This window comes from Hylobates moloch, unplaced genomic scaffold (genome assembly GCF_009828535.3).
Source record: "Hylobates moloch isolate HMO894 unplaced genomic scaffold, HMol_V3 SCAFFOLD_6, whole genome shotgun sequence".
Classification (NCBI taxonomy): Eukaryota; Metazoa; Chordata; class Mammalia; order Primates; family Hylobatidae; genus Hylobates; species Hylobates moloch.
In genome coordinates, this window is record NW_026652281.1 from 72,636,696 (window position 1) to 72,653,889 (window position 17,194).

Here is a 17,194-nt window from a genome sequence, read left to right on the forward strand (position 1 = left end):
TGGGCTGCATATTTCTAGGCACAAACTGTGGCTGCATCATTAATAGAGGCCTAGAGGCAACCTAAGTCTCCCTCCTTCCAGGGTGGTGGCCATGGCCAAGTCTCCCGCCATCAATCCTTGGAGATTAGATAAGAACGGGACTGGGGCTTTGACCCTGCAAGGACTAAATCCCACCAGCATCCTAAGAGGAGTTTTCATCGAAGTCACATTGCAGAAGATGTGTAAAGCACTATCTCCTCCCAGCTCAGAGAAGCCCTGGCAAGTAGGCAGAACTGGCCTTATTCATCCTGTTTAGAAAATGAGAAATTGGGCCAGGTGCGGTGGCTCACACCTGTAATCCCAGCACTTTGGGAGGCCGAGGCAGGTGGATCACGAAGTCAAGAGATTGAAACCATCCTGGCCAACATGGTGAAACCCCATCTCTACTAAAAATACTAATAATTAGCTGGGAGTAGTGGCGCATGCCTGTAGTCCCAGCTACTCAGGAGGCTAATGCAAGAGAATCACTTGAACCCGGGAGGCGGAGGTTGCAGTGAGCCAAGATCACACCACTGCACTCCAGCCTGGCAAAAGAGCGAGACTCCATCTCAAAAAAAAAAAGAGAAATTGGAAGCCTGGTTGTAAAATGCTCATTGGAGTTCCCATGGCTACTGCTCATCCTAAAATCCAGGCATCCTCAATCCCTGTCCCAGCTTCATCCTGGCATTCCCTTTCCCCTTTCCATGGTTGGAAGTAATACTGAGGAAGTAAGCCCAGCAGAAATATGCGTAGGTACTTTACCCTATGCCTGCCTGCAGTGGGTGCTCCCAATTCCATTGTATTCAAACTCTAACACTTTTATTATTATCATTTTAAAATTTAGAGACAGGATCTCACTCTGTCGCCCAGGCTGAAGTGCAGTGGTGCAATCATGGCTCACTGCAGCCACAAATTCCTGGGTTCAAGCAATTCTCCCATCTCAGCCTCCTGAGTATCTGAGAATACAGGTATCTGTCACCACACCTGGCTAAGTTTTAAGGTTTTTGTAGAGACAGGGTCTTGTTATGTTGACCAGGCTGGTCTCAAACTTCTGGGTACAAGTGATCTTCCCATCTCAGCCTCCCAGAGTGTTGGGATTACAGGTGTGAGCCACTGCACCTGGCTCAAAAACTATTTGTTAAGAACTTAATTGTTCCAGGCATTGGACTAGAATCAGAAAACTAATAGTCTGATAATAATAACGAACACATCTGCCACTTGCTTAGAGTACAGCGCAATGTAAAGCAGATTTCAACATACTACAGCCTGTAGTCCAAATCTGGCCTGCTGTTTGAATGTATAAATAAAACTTTATTGGAACACAATCATTCCCATTTGTTAACACGTGGCTGCCTTCACACTGCATCAGCAGATCTGAGTAGTTACAACAGAGACTGCCTGGCCTTTAAGACCTGAAATATTAATGATCTGGGCCTTTGCAGAAAACATTTGCTGACTCCACCACTACTGGCTGGGGAGCTTTGAGAAAGTTATTCTACCTTTCTGTGCCTCAGTTTCCCCATCTGTAAAAGCACCTCTTATATTGGGGTGTTATGACATAGGAGAAGGGTCTAGAACAATGCCTGGAACACAGTATATGCTACAGGTATGTGTCAGGCCCTGTGCCTTGCAAACATCATTTTATCTTCCCAGCAATGTAGAAGGGTAGATCTTTTCACCATCCCCATTTAACAGATGAAAAAACTGAGATTTGACGAGAGGCAGTGATTGTTTCTTAAGCCTGTGGTAAGGATTCGGATGCAGAGGGGAGTGCTATCAATTCTGGCAGTCTCTTTAGAGGACCCAGGAGTGCAAGTGAGATCAGCCACTGCCCTTGTGATGCTCTCTGTAGAGAACAAGCAATAAGTAGCAGATGTAGTTCTTTGAGGCGAGGGCCTTGATGGGGAAAACACAGATGCTGTGAGGCCAAAGAGGTGGAGCAGGCACCCTGGCCTGTGTAGTCAGGGGAGACTTCCTAGAGGGGGTGACGATGAAGAGCACCGTATGGCAGAAGAGGTCCCAGGCACTGGTTTCCCTGATGAAGGGGGCTCAGAGGTCAAATGCCTTGGGGACCTTCTCTGCTAGTTTCACCCACAGTCTGGAAGTTGCCATATTGTTACTTTGTCGCCTCTGAGTGGAGTCAGGTCTCTCCTGCCCTTCAGGAGGGAAGGTCATTGCAGCTCCTGGGCCACTCCATTAGCAGTCATGTGCTCCCATGACCTAGGGCCTCTCATTTCCTCACAGCTCTCCCCAGAGCAAACACATCGCAAAGGGCTCCTTGCTGGTGTCACAGAGTACCCCTTGTTGAGGGTCATCCCCTGGTATCTATAGGAAACAGCAGCCTCTGTTGCTTCTCTCACTGCCTCCGCCCTCCCTCCCCATCTCTCGCCACCGCAGCCACCACCCTCCCACAAGCCTGCTGGGAGCTGCAGTCCTGCCCTTAGGTGATTCTCCGAGGTTTTCTTGTGGCGCCTTGCTCTGGGTCTAGCCTGTGTCTTTCATGCCCTCTTGTGTCCATTCTGAGAACTGCAAAGCATCCTGCAGCCCCTGGATGTGTGTTTCTTGCAAATAACACTGAATCCGGCCAGGGCCATGAACAGTACCCATGGTGACCTCTTACCCGTTACCTCAACAGCTGGCCGGACACAGAGGAAAGAGCAGGTGGCTCCAAGGCCCTAGAGAAGGGCAGAGTCACAAGCTGGAGAAGCCTGGGTCCCCGAGAGGCTGCATGGAGCAGAGCCTCCCACCTTTACCCTATGGCTGTTAAGTGGACTTCCCATGAGCATGAAACAAGTGTGACACACAAGCACCATTACCTTTGCAGCTGATGGGCTCTGACCTGTTGCCCTCAAAAAACAGCTTCAACTCCGGGGCCTTGGTAATCCCAAACTCCTGCTGAAGCTCCTTCTCTACGGTAATGTCCACTTTACCAAAGCCGATCCCATTCTTGCCTTTGCCCATGATCTCCACAGCTTTGCCCAGCTCTTCCGCCAAGTTCCTGGATTGCTTTGAGGATGGGTTGTCTGAAAGAGTATGAAGACAAAATTCGAGAGAGCCTTCCTCGCTCCCCATCTCCAACGGTAGATTATTTGTTGGGCCTGCTTAGCTCCCGGAACCTTCCTTTTGCTCAGCTGTTAATGGCTGAATTTTCATAAATGTGACAGGATGTGAGACACAATGGTTCATGAAATTGGACAACCTGGGAGATGTCTATCAAGGTTCTTTGGATTCAGTAGCATTGGAAACAATACAACCGTGGACAACTTTACTCCATCTCTCTGAGCTCCACTTTTCTCTTGTGTAAAGTGGGGGAAAATAATAGTGGTTACTTCAAGGAATTGTCAGAGTTAAATGAGATTTATGTCACAATCGTCTATAATTGCTTATTGTTTTCTAAGAGCTTTATGTGCATTAAGCCATTTACTCCTCTCTATAACTCTGTGGGATAGGTATTATTATTATCTCAATTTTATACATGAGGAAACTGAAGGACAGCAAATGACTTACTTGCCCAAAGCCCTATGACAGTGAGAGGTATGGCCAGGATAAGAGCCCATTCCGTCTGGCTGTAGAGTTCTTCTTTTCTAACCTCCACTAGGCATGTAAAACACTTGGCATAATGCCTGGCACAAGTTAAGTACATGATGCATTCTTACTGCTGCTTCCATTATTATTGTAAAATTTCTGTTCAAAGCAGGACCCAAGAAATGATTACACAAAGGCATGCAGAGTGGTATAATGGACATTGGAGACTCAGATGCGGGGAGGCTGGGTGCAGGGTGAGGGATTAAAAAAAACTGCATATTGGGTAGAATGAACATGACTCAGGTGATGGGTGCACTAAAATCTCAGACCTCACCTCTGTACAATTCATCCCTGTAACCAAAAGCCACTTGTACCCCCAAAGCTATTGAAATAAACAAAAACAAACCACTCAATAGCATAGACACGATGATCACATTTATGGAATTGTTAAAAAGTGTATGCACAGGGCAAAAGAAGTCTAGAAGGAAATTTTCCAAACTATTAAAATTTTTTGTTTTAAAAAAATTCTGTGGTCAGAAATTATGGAGAGACAGAGAGGAAGCATGAGCGCTCATGAGCGCCATCTGGTGGAACGTCCTGGAGCTGACAGGCCAAATTGAGCCCCTGCAGTTGCCCTGCATGTAATTGGACAGGGGACTTTCGCAGGTAAGGAAAACCAGGTGTGGGAAGCGGGGGGATAGGGGAGGTTGTGGTGTTCCCCGAGTCCACCCTCTTGTCTCGAAGAGACCTGAAACTCTCCATTAAGCGATCTGATCTGGACGCCTTGGCCCCTTACGTTGCTGGGCAGTGGGGAGCAAGTGGGGAAGCCCTTTTCTGGAAGCAGTATCAGGGAGCTGGCACGCGACCTTGGCAGTGGAAGAGGCTTTTCTGGCTAAACGGAGGGAACTAAAAGGCGCCCAAGTTTGCCTTTCTTCCTCCTGATAACATTGTGGGGCTGCAGGTCCCTCGCTACCCCACGACTGAGGAAGGGGGCTGAGCCAGGGCAGGGGGTCATTGGTTTCCTTTCAAGCCAGAACATTTTATCTTTTTCACTGCCGCCCACCCCCTCGGTCCATCTGGAGCACTTGGAGAAAGTGCAAATGACCTCTGCTGCGGAGGGCAAGTTCCAAGTCCAATAGAGAGGTCTTTTGTAAAGTGCCGCTCAGAAAGCAGGGCCCTGGGACAGCTGGCGCGGGCCCCGTTGCTGGTCAGCACGCCTGCTCCTGCAATGGGATCAGAAAGTGAATGATCGCTTTCATTAAACTCCCTGTCAATGGACGGGAAGCGGGGACTTTGTGCCTCCCTGCTGGATCGATGCCCCTCCACTGCCTGCTTTGTCACCGTCATTGCTTTCCATATCCCCCATCTATCATCACCAGCATGCACTGGCCAATTGCTGGCTGCTCTGGTCTGTGGGGCTCTCCCCGGCTTCCTCGTGGATGTGGCCATGCTGGGCTCAGGATTGCTGATTGACGTAGAATACGAATCTGAGTTTCTGAGGGCGGAAGCTCAGGGCAAGAGAAACACTTGGAATGATTGTCCAGATGGTAAAGCAAATTTTAGAGGTTCCACACACAACCCAGTGCCCCTGGGTGTCTGAAATGGAAGGGACAGAAAGAGATTGTGGCAACTGGAGTGCTGGGTTCTGAGAGCTAGATTGATGGGGCCTATGGTAATAGTAATGGAGATTCATTCATTCATTTTATGCATTCATTCATTTATTCATTCATACAACGAAACTTTCAGGATATGCCATTTGCCAGGCACTGTCCTGGGGATTGGGGATATAACAGTGAACAGATAAAAACCCCTGCTGTCACTGGAAAAGGCAGAAAATAAGCAGAATAACAAAGTAAAATACGTGCTGTTAGAGAATATGTGCTTTGGAAAAGACCAGGAGAGTTGGAGGTTGGGAGTATTAGGGAAATTGCAAGTTAAAGTAGGAGGCTAAAGATGACTCACTGAGAAGCAATGTTTTACTAAAGATGGAAAGAAATGAGAGCACAAGCCATGTAGACATCTAGCAGGAGGGAATTCCTGGTAAAGGGTCAGTGTATGCAAAGGCCCTGAGGTGGGGCATGTGTGACATGTTCAAGGTATGACAAGAAGTCCATTGGGTCTGGAGCAGAGTGAGCTGGGGCCAGGTGACAGGTGATGTAGGGTCTTGCAGGCCACTGAATAGACTTTGACTTTTCCCAGAATATGGAATGGTACCAGAGCGTTTGGAGCAGAGGTGGATGTGATCTGAGTTACTTTTTTTTTTCTTTTTTCTTTTTTTTTTTAAGACGGATCTCGTTCTGTCGCCCAGGCTGGAGTACAGTGGCACCATCTTGGCTTACTGCAACATCCACATCCCAGGTTCAAGCGATTCTCTTGCCTCGGCCTCTTGAGTAGCTGGGATTACAGGCATGCACCACCAGGCCCTGCTAATTTTTGTATTTTTAGTAGAGACAGAGTTTTACCATGCTGGCCAGGCTGGTCTCGACCTCCTGACCTCAGGTGGTGATCTGAGCTACTTTTTAACTGGATTTCTCTGAATATTATATGGAGATTAGACAAAAAGGGAAAAAGAATGGATGCAGGTAAACCAGTTGGAGGCCACTACAGTAATCCAGGCAAGAGATGGTGATGGCTTTGGGCTAGGAGAGTGGTAATGGAGGAGCTGAGAAGTGATTCCATGCTAGAGAGATTTGGGAGGAGGAGTTTGGATATGGAACATGGTGAAAGAGAAGAGTCAAGGGTGTCTCTGAGGTTTTGATCTGAGTGACTTAGGATTATGTAGGATCTTCTCCTATGGAAAGATGATGACGATGTCACTATCATCACCATAATGATGACGATGTCACTATCATCACCATAATGATGATGATGTCACTATCATCACCATAATGATGACGATGTCACTATCATCACCATAATGATGATGATATTGATGGCGATGTTGATAATGAGAATAGTAATAATAATAACACATATTGATCTCTTACTGTGCTAAGTACTTTGTTTAGTGTTCCATGCATTATCCTGGTTAATCTTCAGAACAACCCTGTGAGTTATCTATGATTACAAGCAGGAATATCACAGATGAGGAAATGGAAGCCCAGCGGTCTTACAGCTAGTATGCAGTTAGGCTGAGAGTCAACTCAAAGGCTGACTGGCTCCAAGGTTCATGCTCTAAATGACCAAATTGGCCAGCTGGTCTGAAAAATCTTTTTCTTGGAGCAGATTGATGGGGGCATGTTTTTCATTTCTTCTGTTCCAGGTGGTTCCCATCAGAGCAGAGACAACCTACACAGCCAACGCCACTCTTTAAAATTTAGAGTCCGATTTTCTGGCTTCTTTCTTTAAAAATTTTGCAAATTGGGCCAGGCGTGGTGACTCCACGCCTGTAATCCCAGCACTTTGAGAAGCCAAAGCGGGCAGACCACCTGAGGTCAGGAGTTTGAGACCAGCCTGACCAACAAGGAGAAACCCTGTCTCTACAAAAAATACAAAATTAGCCTGGCATGGTGGCACATGCCTGTAATCCCAGCTACTTGGGAGGCTGAGGCAGGAGAATTGCTGGAACCTGAGAGGTGGAGGTTGCGGTGAGCCAAGATTGTGCCATTGTATTTTAGCCTGGGCAACAAGAGCAAAACTTCATCTCAAAAAAAAAAAAAATTGCAAATTGGTTTTCCTTCTGGGCTCTGGAATCTTGAATTCCAAGTTTGTAGGTGTGAAATGAATGCATACACCCCTCAGGTCTCAGCATCTACATTCTGCCATGGTCAACTGGAAATGCCAGTTTGGCTGGGTACGGAGACAATTCACGTGTATATTGGCACTTAGGCTGGGCAGTGCCCAGTGGGCTGTAGATAGGCAGAGGCCAAGAGTGCCCATGGACCCAACTTCTCTCAGGCCCTGAGCTCTCAGGCCCTAGCTCATTGTCTGCCATATACTAGATGCTCAATGAACGTGAATTCCTTAGGTTATCTCATCAAACAGAGGCAGTTATGGTGGTTTACTTTCCCTGTGGCCCAGGAAAGTTGTTTTTATTTTTTTAAGTCTCTGTGACTCAGTTTCCTCATTCATAAAAAGTGGGGTTATTAATAGATCCTACATCTCAGAGTGATCCTACAAAATAAGACAAGGTGTGCAAAACTTTGGTACAAATAAACATTAGCTATTTTGATGACATAGGTGGAGACTCTTTGGTCTTGCTCTGACCAGATTCTCTCTGGGAAAGGAGGGTCCCATGGTGATGTCAGGAACCCCAAAGGTCTTCCGGCTACTGATGAGAGGGAACAACAGTGACCATCACCAAACCATCCATCTCAAGTTCTAGGCCTATTATGGAGTTCTCACGTGGGTTTCAATGTAAGCACATGGGACTCAGGGCCATGTTAGAATAGGCAGTGGCTCCGTGACTGTCTGCTTGGTGTGTAGATGTGTTAATGGCTAATGGACCTAGAATTAATGTTTGCCTGGTCTTTAGTAGAAAACCCCAGGTTTCCTTCTCTGAGCAGTGAATGTGAGTCAGAGGAGGGGCTGATGGGTGATGGGGAGGTGATGAGTATAGGGAATGGAGTTTGATTCCAGCACAAGGAACTTGAGTCTGCCTTTCTTTTTTTTTTTTTTTGAGACGGAGTCTCGCTCTGTCACCGTCACCCAGGCTGGAGTGCAGTGGCGCAATCTCGGCTCACTGCAAGCTCAGCCTCCCGGGTTCACGCCATTCTCCTGCCTCAGCCTCTCCGAGTAGCTGGGACTACAGGCGCCCGCCACCACGCCCGGCTAATTTTTTGTATTTTTTTAGTAGAGATGGTGTTTCACCATGGTCTCGATCTCCTGACCTCGTGATCCGCCCGCCTCGGCCTCCCAAAGTGCTGGGATTACAAGCGTGAGCCACCGCGCCTGGCCGAGTCTGCCTTTCTTTAGACCAGTGGTTCTCAATGGGGGACATTTTGCAAGGTCCGGAGGCATTTTTGGTTGTCACAATTGGAAAAAGAGATGCTACTGGCATTTAGTGGGTAGAGGCCAGGGATGCTGCTAAGCATTCTACAATGCTCAGGACAGCCCCCAGCCCCACAAGCAAAGAATCATCTAGTCAAATGTCCACAGGGCTTAGGATGAGAAACCCTACTTTAGATCCAACTTCTGAACAAACATGAAAAAAATATTCTGAGAATAACCCTCTCCCCATTCCATAGGGCCATGTACAGTATACAGAGGTGCTCACAGCTGATAGGGACTTCAGGATTGTCATCAATCTCTTCTTGTTTCTCAGGGGCCAGCCACCAATTTGTTCTGACCATCGCAATGGCCTTTACGTTTTTAAAAGATCTGTACCTCCCTATTTTTCTGGCCTCATTTCCTATTCCTCTTCTCTTCAGAAACCCTATATCTTTAGCCACATGGGCACAATCTCCCTCACCCCAGGGTATTTTTACTCGCTGTTCCTTCTGCCCTAAATCTGCATGGATCACTGCCTCACCACCTTAAGATCTTTGCTAAAGTGTTACCTTTCCAGGGAAGCTGTCCCTGGCCATCCTATTTAACACTACAGCCGCATCTCCATCCACCCCATGCATTCCCTATCATTCTTGTCTATTTTTCTCCATAGTACTTTTAACCATAGGAAATACTACATATTTTACTTATTTATTTATCTTTTGTCTTCTCTCTCCAGGATGGCAGTTCCAGGAGGGCAAGGATGATCACCTGTTTTGTTTACCACTATAACCTCAGTGCCTACAATATATCTAGCAAATAACCAGTATTCAATAAATACTGAAGGAATGAAGGTTCCAATGATCAGCACAGTGCAAGAAGATGAATTTAGCACCAGTTTTGGTGTCAAGCTTAGTCTCAAATCCAGTCTTCACCACTAACCAGTTGTGTGACCTTGGGCAAATGATCTAACCTTTCTGACACTTATGTGCTTCATATACAAGATGGGGACAAGGTTTTCAAGTGCAGTGCCTGAAACACAGGTGCTTGATAAATGGCCTTTGTTATCATCACCATTTTGTCATTATCATCACCAGAACCATCATCACCAGCACCATCACCACTGTCATCACCATTACCATAACAATCATCGTCACCAGCACCATCATCACCATTGTCATTATCATCAGCATAGTTAATAATCATTATTACCAGTACCATCATCACCATTGTCATCGTCATCATCATCATAATCAACATCACCAGCACCATCATCGAAATTGTCATCATCACCATAGTTAATAATCATCATTAGCACCATCATCGCCATTGTCATCATCACCACCACAGCTAATAATCATTACCATCACCATCATCACCATTGTCATCATCATCATCTTCATCATTATTCCATCCACATTACCATCTCCACATCATGCTCACCATCATCATCTAACCTACTCCCAGGACAGAATCTTATCACCTCTGCCTTAGGGACAAGTGATAAAGGACCCTAGACAGCTCAGAATTTTATCTTGACCTCTCTCCACTAATCTAGTTAGTCCTTATCTCCTTGATTCATTCAAGTTAATGTAGATGAAGAAAATTATGGGCCAAAGGAAATCTCATTCATTCATCTATTCATTCATTTAACATCTATGGAAGCCTACCATGCTCCAAGCACAATGCTAAATGTTAGGAATCAGGAAATAAATAAGATTTGGCCCCCAACATTATGCAATGTACACGATGAAAAGCAGTTTTGATACCATATGGCAAATGCTGTGAGAGAGAGAGGGTAAAAAGGAGGTGGTGGGAACATAGGAAGGCCTCCCAGCCAGACTAAGTGGGAGTGAAGGTGGGCACAGCCTACCAACGAGGGGCATAAACTTCACAATCCAGGTGAAGGAGTGTAGGAAGGATACTATGGAAGCTGCAAGTGCAAAGGCCCAGAGGCTGTAGCCGTGGGCTAGATCAAGCAGAAGACCTTAGCTACTGAGTGACCTGATCAGATTTGCATTTTAGAGGAAGTCTCTCTGGGTGCATTGCAGGACAGCACTGGAGAAGGCAGGGGACCATCTCAGAGGCTGCTGCAGTGGTTCAGGTGAGGAATAATGAGGCCAGAACCAAGGTAGTGGTGGTGGGATGGAGAGAACAGAGATTGCAAAGGGATTTAGAAAGTGGCGTCCACAGGACGTGGTGATGGATTACATGTGAGAGTAGAGGAATCAAGAACAACCTTGAGGGTACTGACTTTACACTGAGTGGATGGTGGTACTGTCAGTGAAGGCAGGACATAAAAAGCAGCAGATTGTTGGGACCAAATCAAAGATGCTGAGATCTGTTGTGGACATGTGGCATTTGGGACTGCGAGGAACATTGAGAGGAAAGCTCCCTCAACCACTGGCTCTTGGCCTGGAGTTCTCAGAGAGAAGAGAAAGCTGGTCACCTGTTAAGGATCTGAGTGACTGGGGCGGTCCCTGGGGGCAGTGTCTGAAAATAATCTCTTTTGCGAAGAGTCCATTTACCCTTGAAGAAAGCTTTCATGGTGCTTTCCCCAAGTGATTTGTTTTTCCAAAGGCCACTTTAGAAGGCCGGCTAGTTTTTTTGAGAACTCATTTTGAATTTAACTGTGTATTGGCAGGAATCAAAGATTCAAATGTAATGAGATTAATTGAGTGTCCCTTTTAGATAAGAATATTTCTGCTGTCGTTGAGTTCACTGCTTTGGAATACCTGCTAGTGGAAAGGCTTTAGGTTTAAAGTATGCACATTGGTTGTGTCGAATGCAATTGAAGAATGTGAAATTGATTGGTTCCCTCTGTAGCCCCAGATTTAGTGTCAGTTCTTAAGTCATAAGAATTAAAGAACCATGAACTCAGCCTTCTGCCCTGGTTAAAACAGGGCAGAGCCTTCTATTCTCATGTGGACTGGACAAGTTTCCCAGTCTTATCCATCCACTACACCATTTTTGGAAGGGAAATGTGTTGAGGTGTGTTTAGTGTTTGTGTAAATGTATGGCTCTAAGGCTTTCAACACCACCATTGAGGGTCTCAGATTAGAAATTAGAGCTACAGCAAAAGAGATGGTTTTGATGTTTTATCTATGTAAACCATTAGTTTACCACATCCACAGCAAGTGGAGTAAGACTGCAAGGTTCTCTGCTCTTCCCTGTAAAAGTAACCATGAAACAGATGCACAAGTGCTGGCCTGAATTCTAGTGTGGATGAGGGATGTGCAGAACTAGCTGGAGGAGTCTTTCAGCAAAGTGGAAATGCCTGCCCTGCCCACAGGCTCATGTGAAGAAAATGGCCTCGGCTGGATTTGTCTTACAATGTATTGCCCGAAGGGCTTTGAAGTAAAATCAAGCTGGCATCCTGGTGAACAGCCTGAGTTAGAGGGAGGTCACAAGCTTGGAACTACACTGATGAAACTTCAAGCAACAGGCATGTTCAATATTGGATGGAGGCAAAAATGACCCAATTTGGACATTCCTTGTGGGAACTATAAGTGTTAAGGGTACAAAAAGAAGGTGATTCATGCTTCTATGAAGTGACAGCATAACCCAGCTGGGGAGGCACCAGGACTCAGGGGGACTGAGTTGTTGATGCTCCCACGTCCCTGAATTTCCTCATTTAAGTGGCACCACTCACAGAGTATACCTCAAATGAGAAGGACAAGGATTGAGGAAAGAGCTTGGGAAGACCGAATTTCTGGCAGGGGACGTAGACTCAAATGTCATGAGGATAAATCAGAGAGTGTGACAGTGTAAGGTTGGCTGGATAGGAATATGGCAAATTGATAAGCATGTTCTCTGACCACAAGGAAAAATCACAACTCAGCTTCAGCCAATTGTCACCTTGCAGGACTGTGGGCCAGTGCTTCCAGATCTTCTGATTTTTTGAAGAGCTGATGCAAATTCAGTTTTAATTGTGACATGTTTCATTTCTTTTAAACACTGCATGGGCCAGCTGCCAGCTCATGGTCTCAGTTCCTGGGCTTCCTGTTATATCCTTAGTTTCAATGTTATGGGAAAGAGGAGAAGTCATAGAAAAGAACTGTGAAAAAGGAGCCAGAGAGATACACAGGATCCAGAAGAGACTGAGTTCACCGAAACCAGGCACTAGGAGGTCTTGGCATGAATATGCAAAGAAGGTCAAGGAAGGTGAGGGCTGTCAGGTGTCCATGGGATTTGAGAAACAGCTAGCTGTCCCTTGAAAGTTAGCCTGAGCCAAGGCAATCTCTTGGAAAAAATAGTTTTTGATATTCCTGCCCAGAAGAGAAATCTTTTTCTGGTGGTTCACTGTCTTAAAGAGCTTATTCCCCCAGGCTGCCTCTCAGCCTGCCCAGCTTTGAGTTGTTTCTGAACAAAGGTCATTTCAAGGCTTTTATAGCAAAAAGCAGGTGCAATGTGACTAAAGGAAGGCAATGTTGTGGGTTCTCCAGGCCTGGTTTCTTTTTCCTCTTGGTGTACACAGCCATACTACATTTCCCGGCCTCTCTTACAGATAAGCACAGCTATAGGGCAGTGATCTGGCCAATGGAATGTGGGTAGAAAGGATGCACACCAGTGCTTCTCACATTTTAATGTATGTGAATCACCTGAGAATCTTGTTAAAATGCAGATCCCGATTCAGTGCTTCTAGGATGAAACCTGGGAGTCTGCATTTCTGTGAGCTCCTGAGTGAAGCTGACATTGCTGGCTTATGGCCTACACATTGAGTAGCACAGATGGGCGTCGTTTCCAGGCCTAGCCTGACCCAGAGGCACATCCTCGTCCCCCTCCCCCCTTGCTGGCTGGAGGCAGAGTTTTCTGTGGAGTACTCTAGGCCCTAAGGGATAGCTGAAGCCCTAGGTAGAAGGAGTCTGGTTGCCTGAATGATTGTATGGAGCAGAGCTTCTCTGCAGACCCACCTGGGACTAAGATGATATGGACCCTTATGAACCTAGATTTGGTGATTGTTATAGCAGTTAGCTTTCCCAGTAAACACAGTGATCTTTAAGATAACTAGTCAAACTTAGAGCAAAGAAGAAGTTTGAGTATTAAAGTGGGCAATACATTCTAGAATTTATTTCTTCAAGGGATTTCATTGATCTCGTATTAATTGACCCCATGATATGTAAAGAACTAATAAGATGCTTGGGACATTTAAGTTAGCCTATAACCTTGGATCTTATGGCAAATACTGAAAATCAGCCATTTATAACCTCCTTTTGTTTTGCTTCCTCAACTAAAGAGGTTGGAAACCTAAAACATTCTCCATTCCAGATTTCTCAGTTAGAAACATCCACGGGTCCAAGTTCTAGCCAATAAGATGTTACCAAAGTGACTGGGTGCAGCTCCGGGAAAGTTTTATTTTTTTAAAGGGACATAGGTGGCTGACGTATTTTATCTCTTTCTTGTTGCCCATCCCTTTTTGTTTCTAGCTGGAACATGCAGTGCAATGCAAGAAGCACAGCAGCCGTCTTGTGACCATGAGTTTTAATGTGTCAAGGATGAGAGAGTCAGAAAATAGACGGAGCCTTGTCCCTGACACTATGGAGCTGCTATGCCAGGCATTGACTGCCTATCCCCCTTCACACAGTGTGTGAGATCAACTCTTGAATTAAGCCACCTCCTATAGTTTGGTTAGTTTGACTTTCTTTAAATGTCATGTTGAAATTTGTTCCCCAGTGTTGGAGGTGGGGCCTAATAGGAGGTGTTTGGATCATAGAGGTGGATCCCTTATAAATGTTTCGATGCTGTCACCAAGGTAACAAGTGAGTTCTCACTCTATTAGTTTCTGCAAGAGCTGGTTGTTAAAAAGAGCCTGGCAGCCGCTACTCCTCTCTCATGTTCCCCTCTCACATGTGATTGCTGCATGCACCAGCTCCCCCTTCCCATTCCACCATGAGTAGAAGCAGCTTGAACCTTTCACCAGATGCCCAACTTCCAACCAGCAGAGTTGTGAACCAAATAACCTTTATTGTTTATAAATTACCCAGCCTCAGGTATTCCTTTGTAGCAACACAAACAAAGATATCACCATTAGCAGATTCTTAATTACTTGCAGTTGAACTCTGTCTTAACTGACACAGGGTTGATGAACTGCATTTGCCTCAGTGCCACAGGGTAAGGGAGAATGGGAACTCATGTTTATTGAGCAACTTCCACATGTCAGGTAATAGACAGCCTCTCAGTTAATCCCTATAATGACTATACCACTTTCAATATTCTCGCTTTACAGGTGAAAGAAACTCACCCAAGGCCACATATCCAGTTTATGGAAGAACTCGGCTTTACATTCAGGCTTACCTGGATCCCAATGTACATTACACCAAACCTTGATGTTGCATAAGAACCAAGATGCATGAGTGATTCAGGTTAAGCGAGATTCTTTAGAATTTACCAGTGCTTGGTGTGAAGTCTTTGATTAAATATTGACATCAACAACCTTAAATTTCAATGACTTCTACTAACTCTTTGGCTTTGATTATCTATCACTGGGCATTAAGGGGAAGCCCAACAGATGACGTCTCTCACTTCAAGGCAAACTTCAAGCTTCCACATGCGTTTGCATTGGCCTGGGAATCTCTCGTGCACTTGAAGACACGAGGGAGCAGGAACCAAGCCAGAGAAGGTCGCTCAGCTGCTGCAGTTGGAAGAACCACTTCTGAGGACAATTTCAAACCATCACTTCTCCACTTCAGAGCACCCAAAGTATACACTTTAGACTATTTTAACTGCGTGACTTTATCACACTTTGTTTTAAAGTGTTTTTCGTGCCTTGTGACATTCCTGGCTTAAACTGTAAAGTCCTTCAGAGCAGAAACCAAGACACTCATAGAGCCTATCCATGGCCCGGCATTGAGCTGCATAAATGTGGGGTGAACAAGAACCCATTGGTGATAGCTTCTGCCTGTGGAGTGCCCACTGTGACAGGGGACTGCATATCTGAGTCCACTTTCATCCCCACAACAACCTGCAAGGGACGAATTATTAACCTGGTTGTACAGATGAGAAAACTGGCAAGGATGATGATAGTGGAAGCCAACATCTTCTTAAGTTCTTATTACGCATCAGTCACTGTGCTAGGCACATTATTTCACTTAATCCCCACGGTAACCCTAGGAGTTATAAATTTTATGTATGTATGTATGTATGTATGTATGTATGTATTTATTTATTTGTTTGTTTTCAGCCAGGCTGGAGTGCAGTGACACGATCACGGGTCGCTGCAGTCTTGACCTCCTGGGCTCAAGCGATTCTCCCGCCTCAGCCTCCCAAGTAGCTGGGATTACAGGTGCGTGCTACCATTCCTAGCTGACTTTTGTATTTGTCTTTTTGGTAAAGATGGGGTTCTGCCATGTTGCTCAGGCTGGTCTTGAGCACTTGAGCTCAAGAGAGCTTCCCACCTCGGCCTCCCTAAGTGCCAGGGTTATAGGCATGAGCCACCATGCCCGGCCTATAAATGTTATTAAATTCCCCATTTTACAGTCAAGTAAACAGAAGTTCAGAATGCTCAAGGTCACCAGCCCAAGGCCACCAGTCCAATAAGTGGCAGAACTCAGCCTTTGAACGTAGGACTGTGAAGCCCTGAAGCTGACCTTATCACACTACATTGCACCGGTTGGACTAGAAGTAACAGGGACTCTGTAAATGGTTCTGGTGAGAGGGCAGCACACAGAGAAGGGAGAAAGGGCTGTCTCAGAACAGCAGCCGAGAGGAGGAGCAAAGGGGAGTGTGGGTGGAGGGGCAGCTTGGGAAGCGGGTGAAAACCAAGAAGGGAAAGGCGCCCTGCCCCTGCACCCTGCCCCTCTGCTCCCCTGCCCCCCCGCCCCCCTGCCCCCTGCCCCCCTGCCCCCCTGCCCCCCCTGCCCCCTGCCCCTGCCCTGCCCCCCTGCCCCCCTGCCCCTGCCCTGCCCCTGCCCTGCCCCCTGCCCCCCCCCCCCCGCCCCTGCCCCCCCCACCCACCCTGCCACAGCCCCCCCCCCTGCCCCTGCCCCCCATGCCTGCCCCCCTGCCCCTGCCCTGCCCCCACTCCCTGCACCCCCCACCCCCACCCCCCCACCCCTCCTGCCCCTCCGCCCCTGCCTCCCTGCCCCGCTGCCCCCTGCCTCCCTGCCCCCCTCCCTCCCTGCCCCCTTGCCTCCTGCCCCTGCCTCCCCTGCCCCTGCCTCTGCCTCTCCCCCCTGCCTCCCCTGCCCTGCTCCTCCCTGGAACCTTGGGCTCTGCCTTGCCTTTGGGAACCTGGTGCTGGTCAGGCACGTCCTGGAAGCAGGCCTTGGGCACTGACACGGAGCCAGCCATTTTCCAGGAGTGGCTCTGAACACAGGATTCCAAATCCAGTGTTCACACCTGCGGTCTAATTCTCCAAATCCTGCCACAGAGAACATGGTACAACATGGGGTCTGTGGTCCCCACTTGTGCTGTGTGACCGTGGGCAAATTGCTGATCCTTTCTGAGTTTCTGTTTCCTCAACTGTCAAATAGGGAGATGAATAGCACCCATCACACAGAGTTGTGAGGATCAAATGATGTCACATTTAATGAAGTGCTTAGGACAGTGCCTGGCACACCATGAATTCTCACTATGGGGAAGTTGTTAGGAAAATCCCTTACATTCTGTCCCAGGGCATGGCTTGGTCCCAATGCCTCAGGAAGAAGCAGCCTGCTCTGTCCCCTAAAAAGTCTGCTGATGCAAAATGTCCAAAGAACAAAAGTGACCATGCAAATCCGACAGCAAA

General features: G+C 46.9%; 1 protein-coding gene across 1 annotated transcript in view; it reads right to left on the reverse strand.

Annotated features, from left to right (window-relative positions):
• Window positions 1–17,194, reverse strand: part of PDILT (protein disulfide isomerase like, testis expressed) — a 45,286-nt gene that overhangs the window by 21,703 nt on the left and 6,389 nt on the right. Inside the window, exon 3 of the mRNA XM_032155919.2 lies at window positions 2,835–3,041. Within this exon, the coding sequence (XP_032011810.1) occupies window positions 2,835–3,041 (207 nt within the window). The remainder of the gene's footprint in view (window positions 1–2,834; window positions 3,042–17,194) is intronic.